The 26,076-nt window shown below is 41.7% G+C and overlaps 1 protein-coding gene across 3 annotated transcripts; it reads right to left on the bottom strand.

Moving 5' to 3' along the window:
- Positions 1 to 740: 740 nt before the first annotated feature.
- On the bottom strand, positions 741 to 25,043 carry LOC111969783 (tumor necrosis factor receptor superfamily member 8). 3 transcript variants are annotated; one of them, XM_070445632.1, is made up of 10 exons: positions 24,830 to 25,043; positions 10,728 to 10,773; positions 4,134 to 4,238; positions 3,735 to 3,915; positions 3,270 to 3,484; positions 2,905 to 3,105; positions 2,562 to 2,717; positions 2,288 to 2,307; positions 1,932 to 2,184; positions 741 to 1,161 (listed from the first exon to the last, which is right to left on the bottom strand). In XM_070445632.1, exons 1-10 carry the CDS (start codon positions 24,860 to 24,862, stop codon positions 932 to 934), a joined length of 1,440 nt encoding a protein of 479 aa, XP_070301733.1. In that variant the 5' UTR covers positions 24,863 to 25,043; the 3' UTR covers positions 741 to 931. The 3 variants fall into 3 exon arrangements, with proteins under 3 accessions (XP_070301733.1, XP_023851809.1, XP_023851818.1); XM_023996041.2 differs by lacking the exon at positions 24,830 to 25,043 and adding an exon at positions 11,980 to 12,184; XM_023996050.2 differs by lacking the exon at positions 24,830 to 25,043 and adding an exon at positions 11,980 to 12,184 and having other exon boundaries at positions 2,905 to 3,030.
- Between the last annotated feature and the right edge of the window lie 1,033 nt (positions 25,044 to 26,076).

The raw sequence follows: 26,076 nt of genomic DNA, 5'->3' as shown, positions 1-26,076 counted from the left end.
AATCAATGCCTTTACTTATGCCTAGCTTTTAAGATGGAAATGGTTGAAAAATGTATCTATGCCTTCATTTACCAAAAATATAGACCCTTAGCTTTCATTTGACACCTAATTTGATATTCTCCTATTTCTGTCAAGGAACAGACTGGAGATCATACATGTAGTTTACTGTTTAGCAATGTCTTGAACATAAATTCACAGAACAATGCTTGTGACCAAATGTAGGCTACTGATAACATAGCAATTATATGCGGCTTCATGTCTGCAAATGTGGATAATTTTCTTTGAAAGAGAATTGTATGATTATTGCTCATCCCTGTAAGAGGACATTAAGGCAGTAGCCTTGTAGAATTGTCATCATGTGATGCTGTCATTAAAATGATTAAAATTAAAATATGCCCTATGCTGAACATGGCTATGTTTGAGTATAAATTGCCCAGACAGTCCATGTATAACTTCACAATGAAAATGGTATGCTCTTTACACCCCAACTATCATGGTTATTGAAGTTACTTCACACCTCGTATGAAGTGCTTGTCTTTATGGTTTCTGTGGTTGATACAGTTTAATTTGAGCAGAACGCTGAGGGCAGCTCTCACACTGTCTGGCGCCATTGTGAAGATGTACCCTAGCATGGGAAACTCCAACTCACAGCGTCATCACCGCATATCAAACAGAACACACATTCCTCTCTTAGGTACTGTCCCAGTACTGCTGCTGTGAAGTAAGACCATAACATACAGTTCAAACAAGTTGTCACTCTTTAATAATAGAAGGCCCATAGACCCCTGTGGATTTTGCAATTCAGTCTGTCTTTACAGTAGCAAATAATATTCAGTCTCCACTCTCCCAGAGATCGTATGATATTGACTGAACTTGCTCCCCCTCACACTCTTCCCTAAATGAATCCTCAATTTCAATTTTTTTCTAGTTTTCAATTGCTGGTGGCTGGGACAGGGTAGCTCAGCTCTTTGCAGGTATCTTTCGGCATACTCATTCTCTCTGGCCCCAGAGCGGAGCCCCAAGGGAGGGGGTAGGAGGACTCCTGCTGGGGCTTGCTGGTGAGGGGACAGCCCTCTCCTCTACTCTCCCCTTGATCCCCCTCCCTCTCTGATTTGTTGGATCCCAGGACAACCGTCCCTGGAGAGTAGATGTATATGGACCCTGAATCAAACACCAACAAGCACAAACATTATTAGATTAAACTATTGAAACAGGTGACAAATTCATATATATTATGCACAGTAAATGCTGATGTAAAACCTGGTGGACTTAGTAGTGTAATAAATTAACAATATGACAGAGAGGAAGTGAAAAGCTGGCATCACTCAGCAGCATATGCTTCTGTTTTTGTATGCATGATTCTGGCTTCCTGTATCCTCACTAAATTAACCTCTGACCCTGATTTAAAGTATGCACTGCACTGGTGCTACTGTTTCTTGGCAGGGAAACATTAACAGGAAGTTCAAACTAGAAGAAGTATGTCTCAACTCACGGCCAAAGAAAATAACTGGAAAGGGTAATGTGAACTCGGACGCATGTGAAAAAAAAACTCACTTCCTTGCGCAGAACATGGAGTCACATTTTTCCAGACCTGAGTTTTCCCGGCCCTATAGGCCAGGGGTAATCAACTCTTACCCTACGAGGTCCGAGCCTGCTGGTTTTCTATTCTACCTGATAATGAATTGCATCCACCTGGTGTCTCAGGTCTAAATCAATCCCTGATTAAAGGGCAACTATGAAAAAAAGTTCCAGCGTTTTGAGGCCCAGAGTTGAGTTTGAGGGCTCTAGGCCCTAGTTATTGGACAATGTAGCAGAAAATATGTCTCTCCAAATGTGTCTGCACATCACACAAACATAAGATACAGTGTAATAATATGACATTCATGCATTTAATAAATCAGTAACAGTGCAGAGTGATGCACTACACCTACCCACTATGTTGCTAATGTTTTCTCCTCCAGAGGGGTCTACTGAGACATTCTGCATGCCCCCTGGAGGTTGCGACCCTGTACCCTCCCGTCTAGGATCTCCCCCAGTCTCCCTCCCCAGAAGATGCTGGGCCTCCAGGTGTGGGATTCTCTCCTGTGGCAGCTTGGCCTGCTTATAGGAAGCCGTCTGTAGGGCAGCAGGACAAGGCTGGCACTCCCACGCTTTATAGCTCCCTCTTAGACTTTCCTTACAAATCTGGTCGTCCCAAGGTAGAGAAGTCAACATTTATACTTCTAGCAACAATAGACAGTAGTTTGATTTAAACTTTATGCAAATAGAGAATAAGTACTGTACTCACATATTTCCCAAATATTGGACCTAAAGGAATCAAAATTATCTTTATAAGTGGTCAAGTCTTAGACTGAGTATAATAGTAATCAAAATACATTGTTTTTCCACGTATGTATACACACAATGTTTCACTGTCTCCCCCTGCAGGGGAGTATAGGTGGTGTTAGTGTTCGCTTTGTCAATAATTGTTGCTAGTGTATTTATTTACTTACTGTGTCTTATATAAAAATTCCATGCACCACTGCATATGTGTTTGTTATCTAACCACTTTACTCTCTCACCTTTCCACTTGTGCATGGACTCCAGTGACCTCCTCCTACACCCCACAAAGTAACCAACCAGCAGCAGAGTGACCCCTAGGAGCACAACTATCAGCAGCAGCAAAGGGAGACTGGGAGGGCTCTGTCTAGAGGCTGGGACTGGGAGATGAGGTGAGTCTGGGGTGAACAGAGAGACAGAAGCAGGCTGTAGTGGTGAACCTGTCAGTGTTATGTTACTTTCACTGAATATAACAGATCATTTAAGGGACTACACCAACTACAAATTAATTTCTGAAAGAATGATGAATTGTCACATCTAGTAGAAATTGAGATAGGGGATACTCTAGTCTTTTGAGAACTATACCATTGTCTTTTGTGGTAAGGGGGGGTGCAGAGGCAGACTCTGCAGGTGAGGTGTCACTGTCCACCTTGCAGGGCTTTCTCCTGGTGGTGAGCTTTGTTGGGAGGGAGATGGAGGGGTCTCTCCTGGCTTGGAACAGAGAGGACCTGATGAGAACGGCTGATGAACGGTCTACAGATTTGTACATTGGGGCTGTAGGATAGTCTGGAATAAATAGACAACATGTGTGATTAAATGGCAGGGTGACGTCACGGGACAACAAGACCTCTAGTACTTGACTGGTGAAGCTTGTTAAAACGCTCCAGGGAACAGAGCAGGAAATGCTTGGATTTCACTCAAGTATGAGAAAGCTTTTCTAAGAGCCATACCCTCAGGAGACAAAACCAGTTGAGATGCGGATCTCGTGATGAGGAGTTCTCTGTTGGTGCTGACCCCACTGGATATAGCAGAACGAAGGGACATCTTTGAGCTATGAGCAGGTGGAGGTGCAGTAGTTGTAGGGGAGGCGGGGGAAGTCTGGGCACACACACGATCCTGAGAGGCAGTGCCCTCTGTTACCATGGTCATTCCCTTATGGCCACAACTGGTAGGAGAGAAGCCAGGAGATAACTTGTTTATATAAATGAGAAAGTACAGTGTTCGATACTACTAGTACTAATAATCATTTCATTTACTGTAAAAGTAGGCCTTGGGTACAATTGTTAGTTTCAAATGACTCAAATCCAGTAAAAGGAGCTACAGCATCATATTTGAGATATTTATAGGTAGACAACATGTGAATCAGTACAGTGCATGTGGTGCCCAGTACCAGTGTTCTGTAGCTGTGGACTCACACTGTGTGGGGTTTGCAGGACATGGCTAGGTTTGCTGTGTTGGAGAAGGTGCCAGAAACGCACGGTTTACACCTCCTGCAGGTATATTGGGCAGTGCTGGCACAGAAAAATCCCCTGTCACAGTGGCACTCACGGTTTGAGTCCCGGTGGCATTCCTTCACCTGTGTCAAGTGCCGATCAACTTTGCCCACCAACAAAGACAAGACACACAAACACACAAATTATCAATGAGACATTTGCTCTGAATATGTTTATCCACTCTATTCAACTAAAGTAAAATAACGACAGCATTTTATATGAAACTATTGTTACCTTGAGTTAAACTACAAATTATGGTTATGATGTCTATTGTGTAGAGGAATGAACTAACACAAGGTAATGCCTAACTCTAAAAGTTACCTGAGCAGGCTTCAGTACAGAAGTCACACTTAGGACGGCCATTAAGCTTGTACCAGTAGTAGCCATCGGGACAAGGGACACACTTACACTTGTTAATGATGAAGCCTACAAACACAAATGACAGAGAGGTGTTCACATAATGTATCAGCATCCCGATTACACACTCATTCCTTCCCTAACTCTTTCTCTCTCTCAATGCATTGTCACTTTAGTAAGTACAATGGGTTCACTGAAGTTAAGATCCAGGAATGGAAGATAAATTATTCCCCAAAGACTGTTCTGAATGTGAAGTTGCCTGCAAACCACAACCAATCTTTCCTTTTAAAGATGCAATATGCAGACATCGCTCTTCCAGTTCCTGGTTGCTAAAATTATAATAGTTCGCCTAATTTCAGTTTGTGACAAAACAATCAAGTAAAGTGTAGAGAATCATTGTACCATCTAAACCGCTGTGAAATATATTTTCAATAACCCAAAATATTGTATTTTTATCTGTTTGAAGCTGGTGTACAATACCGAAAGTAAAAGACGCAAAAACAAAACTTAATAACGGGAAGCATAGAAATGCCGTACATAGAACAGATCTACCACTTTTATTTCACCTTTATTTAACCAGGTAAGCTAGTTGAGAACAAGTTCTCATTTACAACTGCGACCTGGCCAAGATAAAGCAAAGCAGTGTGACACAAACAACAGCACAGAGTTACACATGGAATAAACAAACGTACAGTCAATAACACAATAGAAAAAAAAGAAAGTCTATATACAGTGTGTGCAAATGGCGTGAGGAGGTAAGGCAATAAATAGGCCATAGTAGCAAAGTAATTACAATTTAGCAGATTAACACTGGAGGGATAGATGAGCAGATGATGATGTGCAAGTAGAAATACTTGTGTGCAAAAGAGCAAAAAAGTAAATAAAAACAATATGGGGATGAGGTAGGTAGATTGGGTGGGCTATTTACAGATGGACTATGTACAGCTGCAGCGATCGGTTAGCTGCTCAGATAGCTGATGTTTAAAGTTAGTGAGGGAAATGTAGGTCTCCAGCTTCAGCGATTTTTGCAATTCGTTCCAGTGACTGGCAGCAGAGAACTGGAAGGAAAGGCGGCCAAAGGAGGTGTTGGCGGCTTTGGGGATGACCAGTGAGATATACCTGCTGGAGCTCGTGCTACGGATGGGTGTTGTTATCGTGACCAGTGAGCTGAGATAAGGCGGAGCTTTACCTAGCATAGACTTATAGATGACCTGGAGCCAGTACAAATATGTAGCGAGGGCCATCCGACTAGAGCATACAGGTCGCAGTGGTGGGTGGTATAAGGGGCTTTGGTAACAAAACGGATGGCACTGTGATAGACTGCATCCAGTTTGCTGAGTAGAGTATTGGAAGCTATTTTGTAGATGACTGGATACGAAGTCGAGGATCGGTAGGATAGTCAGTTTTACTAGGGTAAGTTTGAGTGAAGGAGGCTTTGTTGCGAAATACAAATCTGATTCTAGATTTGATTTTGGATTGGAGATGTTTGATATGAGTCTGGAAGGAGAGTTTACCGTCTAGCCAGACACCTAGGTATTTGTAGTTGTCCACGTATTCTAGGTCAGAACCGTCCAGAGTAGTGATGCTAGTCGGCGGGTGGGTGCGGGCAGCGAACGGTTGAAAAGCATGCATTTGGTTTTACTAGCGTTTAAGAGCAGTTGGAGGCCATGGAAGGAGTGTTGTATGGCATTGAAGCTCGTTTGGAGGTTAGTTAACACAGTGTCCAAAGAAGGGCCAGAAGTATACAGAATGGTGTCGTCTGCATAGAGGTGGATCAGGGAATCACCCGCAGCAAGAGCGACATCATTGATATATACAGAGAAAAGAGTCGGCCCGAGAATTGAACCCTGTGGTACCCCCATAGAGACTGCCAGAGGTCCGGACAACAGGCCCTCAGATTTGACACACTGAACTCTGTCTGCGAAGTAGTTGGTGAACCAGGCGAGGCAGTCATTTGAGAAAAAAGGCTATTGAATCTGCCGATAAGAATACAGTGATTGACAGAGTCGAAAGCATTGGCCAGGTCGATGAAGACGGCTGCACAGTACTGTCTTTTATCGATGGCGGTTATGATATCATTTAGTACCTTGAGCGTGGCTGAGGTGCACCCATGACCAGCTCTTCTTAGACTTGCTGTCAATGAGAATGACAGATCTATAACTCACACTCTATGTGAATTTGTTGTGGTCGCCCAAAAAGTTACATATTGCAGCTGTGTCATAAGGGAGTGTTTTGTGGTTTGTGCAACAACATAGGACGAAAAAGGAAGTTGAAGAGTAAGTACTTAAATTGGTCTCTGTTAGACAGTAAACAAACAGGGCCGGTGACAGAAAAGTTGGTTACCTTTGCAAGTTTATCCAAAATTATTCCAACATCCAAACCAATGTCAGTCATCTAGTGTATACAGTATATAAAACATTGATCCGAACAGTGCACTCGCCAACTTTCCTTAAATTTCGCACCAGAAAAAGCATCTGATTGAGCAAAACAGCGCCCCTCTGTCTTACTATATGTAGTCCATGTATCTGATTCTGTCTGACCAAAAAGAGTATGACATGCCACGAAAACCACAGAAAACTACAGGTAACTGCTAAAATAAAGGAAACACTTGAGTAAATGAGGGATACAAAGTGTATTGAAAGCAGGTGCTTCCACACAGGTGTGGTTCCTGAGTTAATTAATCAGTTAACATCCCATCATGCTTAGGGTCATGTATAAAAATGCCCAGTTGACCATTATTTTGGCTACCATGGCTAGAAGAAGAGATCTCAGTGACTTTGAAAGCAGGGTCTCAAAGGAGCATAGGGGGTTTACTTGCATCAAAACTGGGACCAAGAGACAGAAGTGGGTTTTTTTCAATCTCAAGGCCACCAGACTGTTAAATAGGCTTCACTAGCCGGCCTCCACACAGTACCCTGCTCTGAACTTAGTCACTTGCCGGCAACCACCCGGTTACTCAACCCTGCACCTTAGAGGCTGCTGCCCTATGTACATAGACATGGAATCACTGGTCACTTTAATAATGTTTACATGCTGTATTACTAATTTCATATGTGTTTATATACTGTATTCTAGTCAATGCCATCCTATTCTACTATTGCTGTATGTACTATTCTACTCTACGTATTCTACAGATACACAAAATATTATTTCCACATACTGTCCATAATATACATTCCATCACATCATATATATATATTTATACTCCGGACTGGACTCCGACATTGCTCGTCCTAATTTTTATATATTTCTTAATTCCATTATTTTACTTTTAGATCTGTGTGTATTGTTGTGAATTGTTAGATATTACTGCACCGCAGGAGCTAGAAACGCAAGCATTTCGCTACACCCTCAATAATATCTGCTAAATATGTGTATGTGACCAATAAAATTTGATTTGATTATGGGATGAGACAGCGTTTTACACCCCCATCAACAAAACACCAAATTATGGAATTTCTCGTGGAAGAATGGTGTCGCATCCTTCCAATAGAGTTCCAGACCCTTTTAAAATCTATGCCAAGGTACAGTGGGGAGAACAAGTATTTGATACACTGCCGATTTTGCAGGTTTTCCTACTTACAAAGCATGTAGAGGTCTGTCATTTTTATCATAGGTACACTTCAACTGTGAGAGACGGACTCTAAAACAAAAATCCAGAAAATCACATTGTATGATTTTTAAGTAATTCATTTGCATTTTATTGCATGACATAAGTATTTGAATACAATCAGAAAAGCAGAACTTAATATTTGGTACAGAAACCTTTGTTTGCAATTACAGAGATCATACGTTTCCTGTAGTTCTTGACCAGGTTTGCACACACTGCAGCAGGGATGTTGGCCCACTCCTCCATACAGACCTTCTTCAGGTTTCGGGGCTGTCGCTGGGCAATACGGACTTTCAGCTCCCTCCAAAGATTTCTATTGGGTTCAGGTCTGGAGACTGGCTAGGCCACTCCAGGACCTTGAGATGCTTCTACGGAGCCACTCCTTAGTTGCCCTGGCTGTGTGTTTCGGGTGGTTGTCATGCTGGAAGACCCAGCCACGACCCATCTTCAATGCTCTTACTGAGGAAGGAGGTTGTTGGCCAAGATCTTGCGATACATGGCCCCATCCATCCTCCCCTCAATACGGTGCAGTCGTCCTGTCCCCTTTGCAGAAAAGCATCCCCAAAGAATGATGTTTCCACCTCCATGCGTCACGGTTGGGATGGTGTTCTTGGGGTTGTACTCATCCTTCTTTTTCCTCCAAACACGGCGAGTGGAGTTTAGACCAAAAAGCTCTATTTTTGTCTCATCAACCACATGACCTTCTCCCATTCCTCCTCTGGGTCATCCAGATGGTCATTTGCAAACTTCAGACGGCCTGGACATGCGCTGGCTTGAGCAGGGGGACCTTGCGTGCGCTGCAGGATTTTAATCCATGACGGCGTAGTGTGTTACTAATGGTTTTCTTTGAGACTGTGGTCCCAGCTCTCTTCAGGTCATTGACCAGGTCCTGCTGTGTAGTTCTGGCTGATCCCTTACCTTCCTCATGATCATTGATGCCCCATGAGGTGAGATTTCGCATGGAGCCCCAGACCGAGGGTGATTGACCATCATCTTGAACTTCTTCCATTTTCTAATAATTGCGCCAACAGTTGTTGCCTTCTTACCAAGCTGCTTGCCTATTGTCCTGTAGCCCATCCCAGCCTTGTGCAGGTCTACAATTTTATCCCTGATGTCCTTACACAGCTCTCTGGTCTTGGCCATTGTGGAGAGTTGGAGTCTGTTTGATTGAGTGTGTGGACAGGTGTCTTTTATACAGGTAACGAGTTCAAACAGGTGCAGTTAATACAGGTAATGAGTGGAGAACAGCAGGGCTTCTTAAAGAAAAACTAAACAGGGCTGTGAGAGCCGGAATTCTTACTGGTTGGTAGGTGATCAAATACTTATGTCATGCAATAAAATGCAAATTAATTATTTAAAAATCATACAATGTGATTTTCTGGATTTGTGTTTTAGATTCCGTCTCTCACAGTTGAAGTGTACCTATGATAAAAATTACAGACCTCTACATGCTTTGTAAGTAGGAAAACCTGCAAAATCGGCAGTGTATCAAATACTTGTTCTCCCCACTGTAGATTGAAGCTGTCTTGGGGCTGGTGGTGGCCCAACACCCTTAAAACGCTTTATGTTGGTGTTTCCTTTATTTTGGCAGTTACCTGCATGTGCTCAGCTACTTCCTGTGCCATGACGTTTCATCACAGGCTCTGAAGTGGCAGTTTCTGACAGTGTTGAATCAATTTTCAATTACTGAATGGTTAAAAAAGATTTTACATAATGAAAGCATGAAGTAAATTCACCATGTATCAGTAACCACGTTTCCATCCAACCTTTTTATGCGAGTAACGTGCATAACCATCATATGGAAATAAACTTAGGAGTCACACAATGATTTGTTCTTCTGTGGACTTGTGGTTGTACTTCTCAAATGATTATAATGGCGATTCTGATCCAACCATAAATTCATACATTGTGCCCCTGGACTGAGAGGATGGAAGTTCAACATGTAGTTACAGTGGATGTAGTATGCTAATGTTAATAACTACCTGGCCTGGCTTATCTTTCCTATGAAAGTAAGTTAGGCGAGCAAGTATTTTAGCCAGGTAGCCTAGGACAACAAAACTAAAACGCGTGTACTGTATGACAGAGTCATAGACCGTTTAGTCAACATGAAAGAGAAGGATGGCGTTGGCGTTTCTCTACAAGTAGAGTGAGTCAACATGTTTTTTTTCTACTTGCACGCACACACATATTTGCACACAGAAATCAGTACCATGGACAGCCACATCATATGAATCTTACGTTGATTGGACTAAATCGTTTTTGGTATGTTTTAGTTTTCACTGTATTAGACTAAGCATTGGTAATTAGATGACGTTGAAATGTTGAAGTTGAAATGGTTCTGGAATAGTGGAGGCAGCTCCTGTTTTCTTTGCGACTGAACTCGGTGGTTCTAAATCAATAGTTCCTTAGTATTCCGAAAATGCTTGAAACATTACATTGATTGACCATGCTGCAGGTCATGTAACTGTTTGTACATGCAATTTGTTTTGTGGACTTTCCGGTTTTGGAAGGAAACAAATGTGTGGTTGAATTTATTCTGCCACTGTGTATTTTTATTGTCTCGGTTTTAGGCCTATATATTTGCAATATAAGGCTAAACATTTTTTTTAACAAAACCATCAGTCATTTATTTTTACAAAACCAATAGTAGAGTTGAAAATTCGATGGAAACCCATTTAACTTGTATTCTTTATTTGGTACATGAGAATTTAACCACAAAAGTAATTTTTATATGCATCGCGTCATCACGCACAGCCTTTTATCCGCAACTGGTCAATTTGATGGAAACATCTCAGGTGGGAAAATGCGCATGTTGTTTTTATGTGGATTTCAGAATATTCGCATGAAGATATGTTGCCAATTAGATGGACACGTAACTACTGTGAGACAAGTATAATCTTTCACCACATTTTTACACTCTAGATCAGGGGGGAAGCTGATTACTTTACCTGAGTCACAGGTACGAGGACAGCTAGACAACAACACAGAGCAAACCTGAGAGAGAGAGAGAGAGAGAGAGAGAGAGAGGGAGAATATTTTTCATTAGAATAATCATTATTTTATTTCGCAACAACAGGATATTTCAGTTCCCAGAGTGAACGTCAGCTATGACGAACATTGCATGCACGATTGCACGATGGAAATGCCAAGGCCACCTCACACTTATCTACAGGACACCTACAGTTCCTCTCAAAACCACAGAGCAGTATCCAGTTCAGAAAACAGTGACCAATGTGACAGAATGTACCAACAAATACCTGGCAAAACCACCCACACAAACAAACCAACAAATTATTGGTAAAAACAATTATACAAAACAAAAAAATGAATAGTATTATAATACTAGTTATTATTATTATTTGTAGTAATAGTATAGTATTATCTCCCTATTGGGAAAGATTGTTTGACTAAGTGGACAAATTCCAAAGGGTCAACTTGAGCTCCACATTCAAGTTCATGTTGTCACATATTAAGCTTATTATGGCTGTAGGCTACTGGCAATCAAAACAACATTAGGCCAAATCAATAATAGTGCTGTCATAAGTTAGGTTGTTTGTTAAGCACAAAATAACAACGACACAATCTAAACTCTTATATGAACAGTTCTTTCAGATTGATAAGCTTTATAAACAGTCAATAAACTAACCCCCTCATGTTAACTAACATGTTATGAGAGGATTCTTGATTTCAGTGGATGACCTGCTCTACATATAACTATGTACAATACCAGAATGACTTTTTACTGGCAGTATAGGACCAATTACCATCAGGCCTCGCTGGGGTTATGGTTAAAAAGGTTTCTGTTCCTGTAAGAGCAGTGGCTACCTAGTCATTTCTTTCTTGTTCACTTACCTGCAGGCTATTTTCCATTATTAAAACATGTATCAACCAAGAGAGACTAGTGTTACATTTAAGAATAATGGTTACACTGCAATTTATAACAATGTCAAATGTGACAGACTACTGTAATTGTAACTATAAAATATTTATTTTAAACACAAATAAAAACACCAATAACAACAATCATAATAACAAATGATAATAAACCACCATCATCGTCTAAAACAATAATCATAAACATGTAGTCATCATAATTGTCTAGGTCTCATCATCCTCCTCATTAAAAATACAATTACATTAGGTCTACATAAACTAAACCCAATCGCATCAGTAAAACATACGGTTGGCTAGGCTACTCACCAGATTAAAAAGGCAAAGTATTCTCAAAGGACATGAGGTAATACAGCGCTGATAATCCATTTCAAACTACTGAGATGCTAGTTGTAAAAAATGTCGTCATTCAAAAGAAACAAGCCGAAACGTGTTGATTTACCATGCCTGATTGAATCTCTCTCTGATCAAGGTGCTCAAATAGATGCAGTGGAGGTTTTGTTCATGTTCGAGTTTGGCGGGGTTATGTCGTCAGTGGGTTGTCCAGTAAAGAAGCAGATTAACATAGCGCGGGTGTTGGCCACTTCCATCTGTGGTAATCGCTCGTGGACCTACTCGGGTAACATAACAGGTAATGCAGAATTTGAAGAATTTACGCGACATTTAAATTCTGGTTTTCCCAGATCACACCTGTGGTGAAGAATTTACAGCGCTAGAGGCTTAGCCTGGTTGCCATCTGTTCATTTATTACGTTACACTCCCTGCCGCTCCTGTCTTTTGTCACATATCAGAATGTTAGCAAAAAAGACTGGTACCCAGACACGTTACTAGAGGCTGACTGCATCCCTAAAACCAACTTTCTGATATAAACTTGAAGATCTTGAATGTTGATTTTAGTATAGACATTTCATATTGTGTGATAAAGGGGACATTTTCCCGAGCCATACCTCTATAGCTTCGACCCATCCTTATTTCAGATAAAGGAAAGGAGTGATGAGGGCTGCTTTTTAAGAGTATTCAAACAGGGTCTTCCTCTCTGTTGATTTATTCATGTTATAATGCAGGGATTTTTAAAAACTTTTCTTGCTCATGGATCCCCGCTCAGGCAAACCGGCGACCCAGGGAACCCCCATCATATGTTAGCAAAAAACAAAATCACGTCTTGTCCTGTCGTCAGGTGAATGATAATGTCAAGTAGAAGTAATTACCATTTAAAAATGTTGACCTTCCCACAGTCAGTGGTATAAAGAAACTAAGCGAAAATAATTTGAAGTACTACTTAAATCGTTTTTTTGAGTATCTGTACTTTATTTTACTATTTATATTTTTGACAACTTTCAAGCCTACTTTTACTCCACTACATTCCTCAAGAAAATATATACTTTCTACTCCCATACATTTTCCCTGACACCCAAAAGTACTAGTTACATTTTGACTGCTTAGCAGGACAGGAAAATGGTCCAATTCATGCACTTATCAAGCCAACACTGGTCATCTCTACTGCCTCTAATCTGGTGGACTCACTAAACACTAATGCTTTGTTTGTAAATTATGTCTGAGTGTTGGAGTGTGCCCATACCTATCCATAAATTTTAAAAACAAGACAATTGTGCCATCTGGTTTGCATAATATAAGGAATTTGAAATTATTTATAGCATTTACTTTCTAGTTTTTATTATTTCAATTCATAGGATTCATACACATTATTAATTTATAACGTATAAAATCCCTCCCACCCCTCACCGGCAATCTGATAGCATGTCAAATAAATCATGGGATAAAAACAAATAAATTAACATTACATAGTAAATCTGCTGAACAATATATCATATAGCCTCAGAAATAGTCACAAATTACTGATACACATTCATGGATGTAAAGGCCCGTTGGTTAAGTGTTCAGAAATGTAAACTGTTGCTTTTTTCCATGTGTCCAGAGTGGACACCTTGGTCCTGTCACATCTGCTCCTGCCCCCCCCCCCCCCCCCCKCACCRGGAGACAGGTGTGCTGGAGTCAGAGCAGATCCCTACCAGCTACAACTCGTTCCATTATCAAGACCTCTACAAATACTCAGTTCTTCCACTCTGCCAGATCGTAATCTCTGCTCAGTTAGTTTATGCTTCTAGCCATTATTATTATTCAAGACCCTGTTACCCTGCTGTGTCTGTTTCCCTGCTTGACGCTGTTTATCCTCACTGCAGTTTTGCCGCCCTGACTCTGGCTCCTGTCTCCTGTTCCACATCTCACCACCGTGCTACCCTGTTCTGGACTCACCATACCACCACTCCCTTGGATTCCCCTCCAGACCTGTTTACCCTCAATCAACATGACCAAGCTCTTAAAACCCTTCTGGAGACTATCAATGAGTTTTCACGGAACCTGTCTGTCCTACAGAGTCAAACCTTCGCCCAAAGCTCACAACCTGTCCCTCCTCTCCGCCCCGGGAGCCGTTTGTTCCTACTCCAGAGCGCTACGATGGTAATCTCGGAACCTGCAGAGCCTTTTTGGTACAATGTTCACTAGTATTTGAGCAACAGCCCTACTCTTATTCTCGTGAACGAGCCAAGATTTCGTTTTTGACTAGTTGCCTCTGTGGAGCAGCACTTTCCTGGGTCACTGCTGTGTGGGAGAGACAGTCACCCATTTGCTTCTCCTATAATAGATTCGCGGAGGAGATGAGAAAGGTTTTAGACCACACGGTTTGTGGAAAGTACGCTGCTAAACGACTCCTGTCCCTCCATCAAGGCTCCCAGAGTGTTGCTGAAATGGCATGTGAATTCAGCACCCTCGCAGCAGGGAGCGGCTGGGATGAGGAGGCTCTTCAAGGAGCATTCCGGAACTCACTCACTGAGACCCTAAAGGACGAGTTGGTGTCCAGGGAGGAGCTTGATCTCGATTAACTAATTTCTCTCACTATCCGCATTGACAACCATCTCCGGGAGCGGCGGAGGGAGAGAGTAGTTAAGGTTGCAAGTTCCTTAACATCTGCTTCAGTGCCTAGTTATTTTCCTCTGACTGTATCCCAACCCCAGGCATGTTCTGAACCGGAACCCATGCAGCTCGGCATGACCCGTCTATCTCCGGAGGAGAGGCAGCGGCGTGTCGATACTAGGAGCTGTCTATACTGTGGCCAGGTTGGTCACCTGGTTTCCACTTGTTCCCTGCATCCAGTTAGAAGAGGCTCAGGCGATATGGGGAAAATACTATTGGGTCAAATCGCCTGCCCATCTTCTCCCAGACCCCTGTTTGAGGCCAACCTTGTGTGGCAGAGTCAGGCTTTTCCTCTCGCTGCTCTTATAGATTCAGGTGCCGACGAGAGCTTTTTGGACCGAGGTGTTGTCAACCAGTTGGGCCTGGACACTGTTCCACTTAATTCACCTCTCGATGCCTACGCTCTCAATGGTAAGCTTCTCTCCCGTGTCTGTGAGAAAACCGTTCCAGTCATCCAGCGTCTCTCTGGTAATCACCAAGAAAAAAATCAGTTTCCACATAATCGACAGTCCCTATTCTCCTCTGGTTCTGGGCCATCCATGGTTAAAACTACACAACCCACAGATTGACCGGACCACCGGGAGGGTAACTACTCGGAGTACATTTTGTCATTCCAATTGTCTCCATTCTGTCCTTCCTCCTGCCTTGTCTGCACCCCAGTCCATTCCAGAACCCCCGGACCTGTCTTCTGTTCCTCCAGATTATCACAGTTTACCTCCTGTGTTCTGTAAATACCACACCCCGTCTCTGCACCCTCATCGCTCGTATGACTGTGCTATTGACCTCCAGCCTGGAGCTCCCCTCCCCAGTAGCAGGTTGTATAACCTTTCTCGTCCCAGATCTAACAATACCAAGCCTGACGCCTTCTCCCGTCAGTTCACCGCAGACAACACAGGTACCGAGCCAGAAACCATCATGCCATCCTCCTGCATCGTTGCTGCTGTCTCCTGGGAGATCGAGTCCTGTGTTCGTCAGGCTCAGCTGAACCAGTCTGATCCAGGAAACGGTTCTTGTAAGGCTCTGTTTGTGCCAGATTCAGTTTTCTCTGAAATTCTTCAGCTGGCCCATGCTACTCACCTCACCTGTCACCCTGGCATGAACCGGACTGTCGCCTTCCTGCGGCAGCGATTTTGGTGGCCCACCATGGTGAGAGACGCTCGGGAATTCATCTCAGCCTGCTCGGTCTGTGCCCGGAACAAAACGTCCATCAAACCTACGTCTGGTCGGCTTTGCCCTCTTCCCATACCCAGTCGCCCCTGGTCACACATAGCTCAGGACTTCATCACTGGCCTTCCTCCATCTAACGGTAACTCAGTCCAGAACCACAGGCGTCGTTGTCATTGCACCTGGAGGAGGAACCGGTCTGTTCTTTATGCCTCTGCCAAGACCCAATCCCGAGCTAACCGTTGCCGTGCTCCAGTCTACACTCCAGGTCAAAAGGATTTCCATACCTCACACCCTGACAAGGGGGGGGGGGGGGGGGTGTAATTGTCACATCTGCTCCTGCCACACCCCCTAGGGGAGCTCCGGTGTCTCCTTTACCCCGAGCCATTCCCCCACTACTCTCTCGCTCTCTCTCTCTCTCTCCACTGCTTTTGAGGGGCACATGTCCATTTAAAAGTTTGACCAATGGATGTACTGCTAGTTCTGCTCCCCAGGGGACCCCATAGGCTGCATGGATAGACTAGTTCTGCTCCCCAGGGGACCCCATAGGCTGCATGGATAGACTAGTTCTGCTCCCCAGGGGACCCCATAGGCTCGCATGGATAGGCGGAGTTGAAGGTAAAGACAAAATGATGAACCTGGACATTAAAACACTGGCGGTTTTCCTGGATACTGAGGAGTCCATTCAAATTGAATATGTCTTTGAAAGTATACATACCCTTCTTAGACCAAGAATCTGATATAAAGGGTTTCTTACACAATAATTATTATTTATTACGCCATATTGGCGAGTATGAATGCAATTTAAGATTAGATCTCATATGCTTCTTTGTAGCTTTCCACACATTTACTGAGTGTGCTATAATGGGTCCAAACAATAATGCACATTTTCTAGGAGTCAATCCAGAAAATAATACATCTTGTAATGTAATTGGTGAAACTATTGACGCCAATAGCACGCCAAGGAACGAAAGCCTCTGGGTTTATCCAGGTTTTCAGGAAATGAATTTGGAATGATAGAAGAAAATTATTTGGAACTGAAAGTCCACCTAATGCTTTTGTTCTCTGTAGTGTTGCATATTTAATCTGTGGTCACTTTCTCCCCCAAATGAACTTCTTTATGACAGAGTAAAGTTTAGACCAATGGTCTATAGGAGAAGGCAGTGGTAACATAGAACTCATAAAATTGATATGAGGAAGGACATTCATTTTGATAATTGAGATTCTAGCATGCAAAGAAGTGGCCATATCAGACCATCTCTTTATGTATTTTTGGATCTTTTGAAAGGTTTCTAAGTAGTTCTTCCTGCTAGTAGTGTGAATAGATGGGGATATGGTAATGCCTAAGTATGTGATTTGTTTCTTCACTGGGATCATGGGTGGTAGTTGCACGCTTCCCATAGCTGAGTTAAGAGGTAGTAGAGCTGATTTAGACCAGTTGATCTGAAAATAGACATTATTGGCTGGAGGGATTTCTGAGCGTTTGCGACGTAGAGCAGTATGTCATCTGCATACAGAGAAATTGCTTGTTCAGTTTGTTTGATTTTGATATGTGAGGAATCCTAATGTTGACGTATGCTTTGTGCCAGCGGTTCAAGAGTGAGCAAATAGCATAGTGGAGGCGGGACAGCCTTGTTTACGTCGTCGTTGTATGATAAATGGATTAGAATGGGTAGTGCCAGTAGATATAATAGAATAATGATTCAGATACATGGTGCGAAACATTTGTATAAATCTGGTCCCAAAACCAAAATGTTCCAGAACAAGGCATAGATATTCCCACTCTAAGCAGTCAAAGGCTTCTCTGCATCTAATGATAGCACAGCACACGGGGTATCCAGATAGGAAGCCTCAGCAAGCACATGAATCAGGCAGCACACGTTATCGGCTGCCTGACGATCCTTAATAAACCCTGTTTGTTCAGGATGTATGAGCTTGTTAATAACTATCTCTTGACTAGAACTTTGGCATACATCTTCATTTATGTTCCGATTAAACTGATTGGCCGAAAATTAGCACAATTTGTGAGGTCTTTTCCTTTCTTAGGGATATAATAGCTGTATTGATGTTTCTGTGGAATTGTACTTTTTCAATAGCAATGTTAAGAGATTGAAGAATAACTGCTCCTAGCTCATCCCAACAGTTGAGAATGAGTTCAGGAGGTATTCCATCAATACCAGGCAATTTTTATCTATCTTATTTAAAAGAGCAGCTTTCAGTTCAGATAAAGTGACAGGTTCCTCTATTAAAATGATTTATTCTTGAGAATGTTTGGGCAACGTAAGGTTCTCCAGGAACTGCCGACAAGCAGAAGTATCAAAGCTGTATGAGGAACTGAATGAATCTGAATAATATGCTCTAAAAGTTGTATTTATTTCTGTAGGATCCAGATTTCAATCCCCTAGTAGATCTGATCAACTGTATTAATCTTGTTTCAGCATGTTTAATCTGAAGTGACAGTAAGTGGCTCAACTATTCCCTTGAAAATAGTGTTTTTGTCGCACCCTTTACATAATGAATTCTGCTCTATGTCGCAACAGGTCATTAAGTTCCTGTGTAATTGTTCTTAGCTCAATTTCTCTCTCTGTTGAATAGTTATTTTTAAGAGAGTCTTCCTGCATTTTACAATGATTTTCCAATTCACAGATTTTCTGTAAATTAGATGAAAAATGTGTAGTGTTTCCTCTTATGAAACCTTTAACAGCTAACCATACCATAGTTGAGTCCTCCTTATTTCTCAAAACTATTTTACATTGGATCTAAACTGAAAGATGAAGTCAGAGTTGTGTAGGAAAGTATTATTAAACCTCTGTCACGATCGTCGTAACGTGAAAGAGAAGAGGACCAAGGCACAGCGTGAAGTGAATACATAATCTATTTATTTAAGCGACGTACTGAAGAACACTTAAACAAAACTACAAAACAACAAACGTGAAGCTATACAAAACAAATAAGTGCAGACACTGGCAATTTACACATAGACATAGACAATCACCCACAAATTACCTAATGACTATGGCTGCCTAAATATGGCTCCCAATCAGAGACAACGATAGACAGCTGTCTCTAATTGAGAACCAATCTAGGCAACCATAGACATACAATCCCCTAGACTAGACACTGCCCCATAAACATAAAAAAAACCTAGACAATACAAAACACATACATCCCCCATGTCACACCCTGACCTAACTAAAATAATAAAGAAAACAAAGATAACTAAGGCCAGAGCGTGACAACCTCCATCTCAGTGCACGCTTTTTCATTGGGAAGATTTGAAATGTATAAAGAAATCAAATAAAATTGTATTTGTCACATACACATGGTTAGCGGATGTAAATGCGAGTGTTGTGAAATGCTTGTGCTTCTAGTTATGACAGTGCAGTAATATCTAACAAGTAATCTAACAAATTCACAACAACTACATTGTACACACAAATGTAATAAAGGGATGGAATAAGAATATATACATATAAATATATGGATGAGCGATGGTCGTGCCGCATAGGCAAGATGCAATAGATGGTATGAAATACAGTTGAAGTCGGAAGTTTACAAACGCCTTAGCCAAATACATTTAAACTCAGTTTTTCACAATTCCTGACATTTAATCCTAGTAAAAATGCCCTGTCTTAGGTTAGTTAGGATCACCACTTTATTTTAAGAATGTGAAATGTCAGAATAATACTAGAGAGAATAATTTATTTCAGCTTTTATTTATTTCATCACATTCCCAGTGGGTCAGAAGTTTACATACACTCAATTAGTATTTGGTAGCATTGCCTTTAAATTGTTTAACTTGGGTATAACGTTTCGGGTAGCTTTCCACAAGCTTCCCAGAATAAGTTTGGTGAATTTTGGCCCATTCCTCCTGACAGAGCTGTTGTAACTGAGTCAGGTTTGTAGGCCTCCTTGCTCGCACACTCTTTTTCAGTTCTGCCTACACATTTTCTATAGGATTGAGGTCAGGGCTTTGTGATGGCCACTCCAATACCATGATTTTATTTTCCTTAAGTCATTTTGCCACAAATTTGGAAGTATGCTTGGGGTCGTTGTCCATTTGGAAGAACCATTTGCGACCAAGCTTTAACTTCCTGACTGATGTATTGAGATGTTGCTTCAATATATCCTCATAATTTTCCTTCCTCAAGATGCCATCTATTTTGTGAAGAGCACCAGTCCCTCCTGCAGCACAGCACACCTCCTGCAGTGGAGGTCTAAAAATATTTTTCTGAGGTCTTGGCTGAATTCTTTTGATTTTTGATGTCAAACAAAGAGGCACTGAGTTTGAAGGTAGGCCTTGAAATACATCCACAGGTACACCTCCAATTGACTCAAATTATGTCAATTAGCCTATCAGAAGCTTCTAAAGCCGTGACATAATTTTCTGGAATTTTCCAAGCTGTTTAAAGGTACAGTCAACTTAGTGTATGTTAACTTCTGACCCACTGGTATTGTGATACAGGGAACTATAAGTGAAATAATCTGTCTGTAAACAATTGTTGGTAAAATGTCTTGTGTCAAGCACAAAGTAGATGTCCTAACCGACTTTCCAAAACTATAGTTTGTTAACAAGAAAGTTGTGGAGTGGTTGAAAAACAAGTTTTAATGACTCCAATCTAAGTGTATGTAAACTTCCAACTTCAACTGTACATATGAGATGAGTAATGTAGGATATGTAAACATGGTTAAAGTGGCATTATTTAACTTCTTATGGCTGCAGGGGCAGTATTGAGTAGCTTGGATGAAAGGTGCACAGAGGTGCCCAGAGTAAATGGCCTGCTCCTCAGTCATAGTTGCTAATATATGCATATTATTATTAGTATTGGATATAAAACAATCTGAAGTATCTAAAACTGTTTGAATTATGTCTGTGAGTATAACAGAACTCATATGGCAGGCAAAAACCTGAGAAGAAATCCAATCAGGAAGTGAGACATCTGAGGTTGGTCAATTTTCAACTCATCGCCTATTGAAATCCCAGTGGGATATGGATCTGTATGCACTTCCTACGGCTTCCACTAGATGTCAACAGTCTGTAGAATGTTGAATGAAGCTTCTACTGTGATGTTGAGCCGAATGGGAGCTGTTTGAGTCAGTGGTATGGCAGAGAGCCAGGTCCTGGTCACGCGCATTCCACATGATATCGACTTGCGTTCCATTACTTCTATAGACACAAAGGAATTCTCCGGTTGGAACGTTATTGAATATTTATGATAACAACATCCGAAAGATTAATTCTATACTTAGTTTGACAAGTTTATTCGACCTGTAATATAACTTTTTGAAGTTTTCGTCCGACGTTTGCCTGGACCTGCACGAGCGTTTGGATTTGTGTACTAAACGCGCTAACAAAAGTAGCTATTTGGACATTACCGAACAAAACGAACATTTCTTGTGGAAGTGGGATTCCTGGGAGTGCATTCCGACGAAGATCAGCAAAGGTAAGTGAAGATTTATAATGCTTTTTATGAGTTTTGTTGACTGCACAATTTGGCGGGTAACTGTATGGCTTCCTTTTGTGGCTGAACGCTGTTCTCAGATTATTGAATATTGTGCTTTTGCCATAAAGATTTTTGAAATCTGACACAGCGGTTGCATTAAGAACAAGTGTATCTTTAATTCTATGTAAAACATGTATCTTTCAAAGTTTATGATGAGTATTTATGTTATTTGACGTGGGTCTCTGCAATTTCTCTGGATATTTTGGAGGTAGTTCTAAACATGGCGCCAATGTAAACTGAGGTTTTTGGATATAAATAGGAACTTAATCGAACAAAACATATATGTATTGTGTAACATGAAGTCCTATGAGTGTCATCTGATGAAGATCATCAAAGGTTAGTGATTAATTTTATCTCTATTTCTGCTTTTTGTGACTCCTGTCTTTGGCTGGAAAAATAGCTGTGTTTTTCTGTGATTTTGCGGTGACCTACCATAATTGTTTGTGGTGCTTTCGCTGTAAAGCCAATTTAAAATCGGACACTTTGGTGGGATTAACAACAAGATTACCTTTAAAATGGTATAAGATACATGTATGTTTGAGGAATTTTAATTATGATATTTCTGATGTTTGAATTTGGCGCCCTGCACTTTCACTGGCTGTTGTCATATCATCCCGTTAACGGGATTGCAGCCATAAGAAGTTGTTAAAGTGACTAGTGATACCTTTATTAAAGTGGCCAGTGATTTGGGTCTGTATGTTGGCAGCAGCCTCTCTATGTTAGTGATGGCTGTTTAACAGTCTGATGGCCTAGAGATAGAAGCTGTTATTCAGTCTCTCGGTCCCAGCTTTGATGCACCTGTACTGACCTCGCCTTCTGGATGATAGCGGGGTGAACAGGCAGTGGCTCGGTGGTTGTTGTCCTTGATGATCTTTTTGGCCTTCCTGTGACATCGGGTGCTGTAGGTGTCCTGGAGGGCAGTTAGTTTGCGGGGTTGAGACCCAGAGCCTTAAGCTTAATGATGAGCTTGGAGGGTACCATGGTGTTGAATGCTGAGCTGTAGTCAATGAACAGCATTCTTACATGGGCCATGTGCAGTGTGATGGCGAATTGCATCGTCTGTGGACAATATGATCCTTGACTAGTCTCTCAAAGCACTTCATGATGACAGAAGTGGTTGCTTCGGGATGATAGTCATTTAGTTCAGTTATCTTTGCCTTCTTTGGTACAGGAACAATGGTGGCCATCTTGAAGCATGTGGGGACAGCAGACTGGGATAGGGAGCGATTGAATATGTCCGTAAACACACCAGCCAGCTGGTCTGCGCATGCTCTGAGAACGCTAGGGACGCTACGGCTAGGGATGCCGTCTGGACCAGCAGCCTTGCGAGGGTTAACACGTTTTAAATGTCTTACTCACATCGGCCACGTAGAAGGAGAGGGGGGTCCCACAGTCCTTAGTAGCGGGCTGCATCGGTGGCACTGTATTATCCTCAGAGCGGGCAACAAAGGTGTTTAGCTTGTCTGGAAGCAAGACGTCGGTGTTCGTGACGTGGCTGGTTTGCTTTTTGTAGTCTGTAATTGCCTGTAGACCCTGCCACATACGTCTCGTGTCTGGGCCGTTGAATTGCGACTCCATTAGCTTTGTTACAATCCCCAGCTACAATAAATGCAGCCTCAGGATATGTGGTTTCTAGTTTACATAGAGTCCAGTGAAGTTATTTCAGGGCCGTCGAGGTATCTGCTTGGGGGGGGGAATGCACAGCTGTGACTATAATCGAAGAGAATTCTCTTGGGAGATAATGCGGTCGGCATTTGATTGTCAGGAATTCTAGGTCAGTTGAACAAAAGGACTTGAGTTCCTGTATGTTGTCATTATTACACCAAGAGTCGTTAATCATGAGGCATACACCCCCGCCCTTCTTCTTACAAGAGAGATGTTTGTTTCTGTCAGGGCGACGCATGAAGAAACCCGGGGGCTGTACCGACTCTGACAACATATCCCGAGTGAGCCATGTTTCCGTGAAACAGAGAATGTTACAATCTCTGATGTCTCTCTGGAAGGCAACTTGTGCTCTAATTTCGTCCACTTTGTTGTCTAGAGACTGGACATTGGCAACTAATTTGCTCGGAAGTGGTGGGTGGTGTGCTCGCCTTCTGAGTCTGACCAGTAGGCCGCTCCGTCTGCCTCTCCTGTGGCGACGACGTTGTTTTGGGTCGGCCTCTGGGATTAGATCCAATGTTCAGGGTGGAGGTCCGAACAAAGGTTCCGCTTCGGGAAAGTCGTATTCCTGGTCGTAATGTTGATAAGTTGATGTCGCTCTTATATCCAATAGTTCTTCCCGGCCATATGTAATAACACTTAAGATTTTCTTGGCTAACAATGTAAGAAATAATATATTTTTAAAAATGACTGCATAGTTTCCTAAGGACTTGAAGCGAGGCGACGGCATCTTGAATGGGATTATGATCAGAGAATGGACGATAATGTTTTTATAAATTCCATACCTGTAATATCAGTAGATGTTAAAACATAGTCAATTCTCGAGAAAGTCTTAAATCTAGCAGAAAAGCATGTATAGTCCTTAGTTGTTGGATTATGAAATCTCCAGCAGTCATTAAGATCTTTAAGAAATGGTTTAAGTGCATTGGAAGCATTCACTTGTGATGAGCTATGAGAAGGTCCAGATAATCTTATAATCAATAATAGCATTCATGTCAGTTCCAATAATAAGCATATAATCCGATAAATTGATCAGGCTACTGGTTACAGAAGGGAGAAAATCTTTGTCATGAGTTAGGAGCATAAATAGATACAACTGCTATTTTCCTTCCGTACAGAGTGGAACATATGTAAGTAAATCTGCCCTGTTTATCATTGTTTTTCAATTGTACGGGGTAGATTGCGTTTATGTAAAAAAAAAAAAAAGCACCCCTTTAGATTTTGATTATTTTTATGGACATCACCCTCTAAAATATGTATTTTGCAATAGAGCAATGTCGACTTTATTCCTATGTAATACGTCAAGACATTTAATTATCTAATTTGGCTAACTAGAACCCTTCAGATTACAGGACATTACCACTAAATTTGCCATGATCCATCTGTGGTGATTTGAATCCTCGTTTGATGGATAAAAGGGGAGAAAAGTAACTTATGATAGCTAGAAAATGACTATTCACTTGTCAACTAAATAATTGCAAACCAGATATTCCAGAAAAAAACAAACATATCCATTGTTTGATAAAATTACAAAACCCTTCAAATTGCCATTCCACCCCAATAACCCTGCAAAATGTATCAGAAAAATTGAAACAAAGAATCCCTCCCCTCCCTGACAGGTTAGGACACAACAGTCTGCCCTCTCCACTCAATGTTAGACCTGTGACTGAACGCAACTGTGTCTATCACTAAAACCCTCCCCAGAATGTCTCACTCCATTTCCTAAATATCTTGCATTAACTGGCACAAAGGAGATATGAGAATGACAAGAAATGCTCAATTGACTGAATGATTAAGTCTTAACGTAGCACAAACATGGAGAACTAACGTAAACTCACCGCATTCCGTACAAATGTGCGCACACGCGACATTCAAACGAGGCTGCAAAGAAAACTAATGGGACTGTAGCGGCTGTGTTGACTTCCAAATCTGGGGTGTGAACTACGTTTCTATTCAAGCGTTGATCGACATGGTAATGGCTCTATAGTATTGGAAAAAAGTTGAAAAAAACTGACCCTCCGTTACATCGTGACGTGTCATGTCTTAACGTACAGCACGCATAAAGCAACTATTTCTATCTTACAATCTCTCTCTACCAGGTGTAGCACTTCTCTCATGAGTTAAGGGGGGGGATACCTAGTTATTTTTTTGCATCATCACTGTAAGCGATCGTCACTCTCAAAGCCGCTGTCTACTTCTGAAGATCACTTTAGCACCGCCCTAAAAACCCGATTCAAATTCGACACAAACCTTCAAATAGGTATGTAATGACACATTATATAAACTCTTTATAGTGTTTTATTTACATTTTAGAGGCGATAAGGTGATAAGTTGGACAGATTGAGTGAAAAAAAGACGTTTTCCCACACATCTCCTCTCCTTCTCACTACCACGCATTAGTTTCGCTTCCCCACCCGCCATTTTCAGAAAGACCCGAAGGAGCTCATTGCCTTCTTCAATCATGCAGAAACGGGCAGCGTGGAGGTCTCGGCATGAATTCTGTTGGAAAGGGAAGAAATTGTGCTTTACAATGGTATTGACATTACAGTTGATCAGGAAGTATTACGTTTTTGGGGCGCTAAAATAAGGTCAATTGTACGGACCAAGGCAATGTACAAAAGTGAGTGAGTTTACGTTAACTTGCTAAATAATTCAGTGGCGATAGTTGACTTCTCTAGCTACGCAGTTGTTGTCATAGCAACATGAGACGAGTTAGCTAGCCAGCTACCACCAGACAAAGTTATCACACGACATTGTAAACGTAACTAAGTTGTAAAATACAATTTTAGTTTATAGAAGCTAAATAAACTTTCAACAACATGTAGGTTATACTGAACACTACTGAAGAGATAATTGGTTAGCTAGCTAACAGTTGTGATGATGACTTACTTAGCTAGCTGCTAACGTTATTAGCTGTAACGTTACTTTCCCAATCACCCAGCTAGCTGGAAAGCTAGTTCTCTCGCTAGCTAGCTTGCTGGTGCTCCGTTGTCGAAGTTCATAATGATCACAAGTAAAGTTAATTAGATCAAATGTTCCTCAAAACTCCTTGGAGTTGTGGAAAAAGTATATTGACCAGTTCACT

The sequence above is a fragment of the Salvelinus sp. IW2-2015 genome, linkage group LG1 (genome assembly GCF_002910315.2).
Source record: "Salvelinus sp. IW2-2015 linkage group LG1, ASM291031v2, whole genome shotgun sequence".
NCBI classification, from domain to species: Eukaryota; Metazoa; Chordata; class Actinopteri; order Salmoniformes; family Salmonidae; genus Salvelinus; species Salvelinus sp. IW2-2015.
This window is presented reverse-complemented; position numbering and strand designations above follow the sequence as displayed.

Excerpts from the sequence above, each read along its gene's own strand:
- LOC111969783 (XM_023996041.2), bottom strand. The coding sequence starts at position 12,039 with ATGGATTATCAGCGCTGTATTACCTCATGTCCTTTGAGAATACTTTGC. Across the intron at positions 2,718-2,904 it reads CCTTACCACAAAAGACAATG|ACTCACCTCATCTCCCAGTC; the intron begins GTATAGTTCTCA and ends TGTTCACCCCAG. Across the intron at positions 1,162-1,931 it reads AAACATTAGCAACATAGTGG|GGTCCATATACATCTACTCT; the intron begins GTAGGTGTAGTG and ends TGTTTGATTCAG.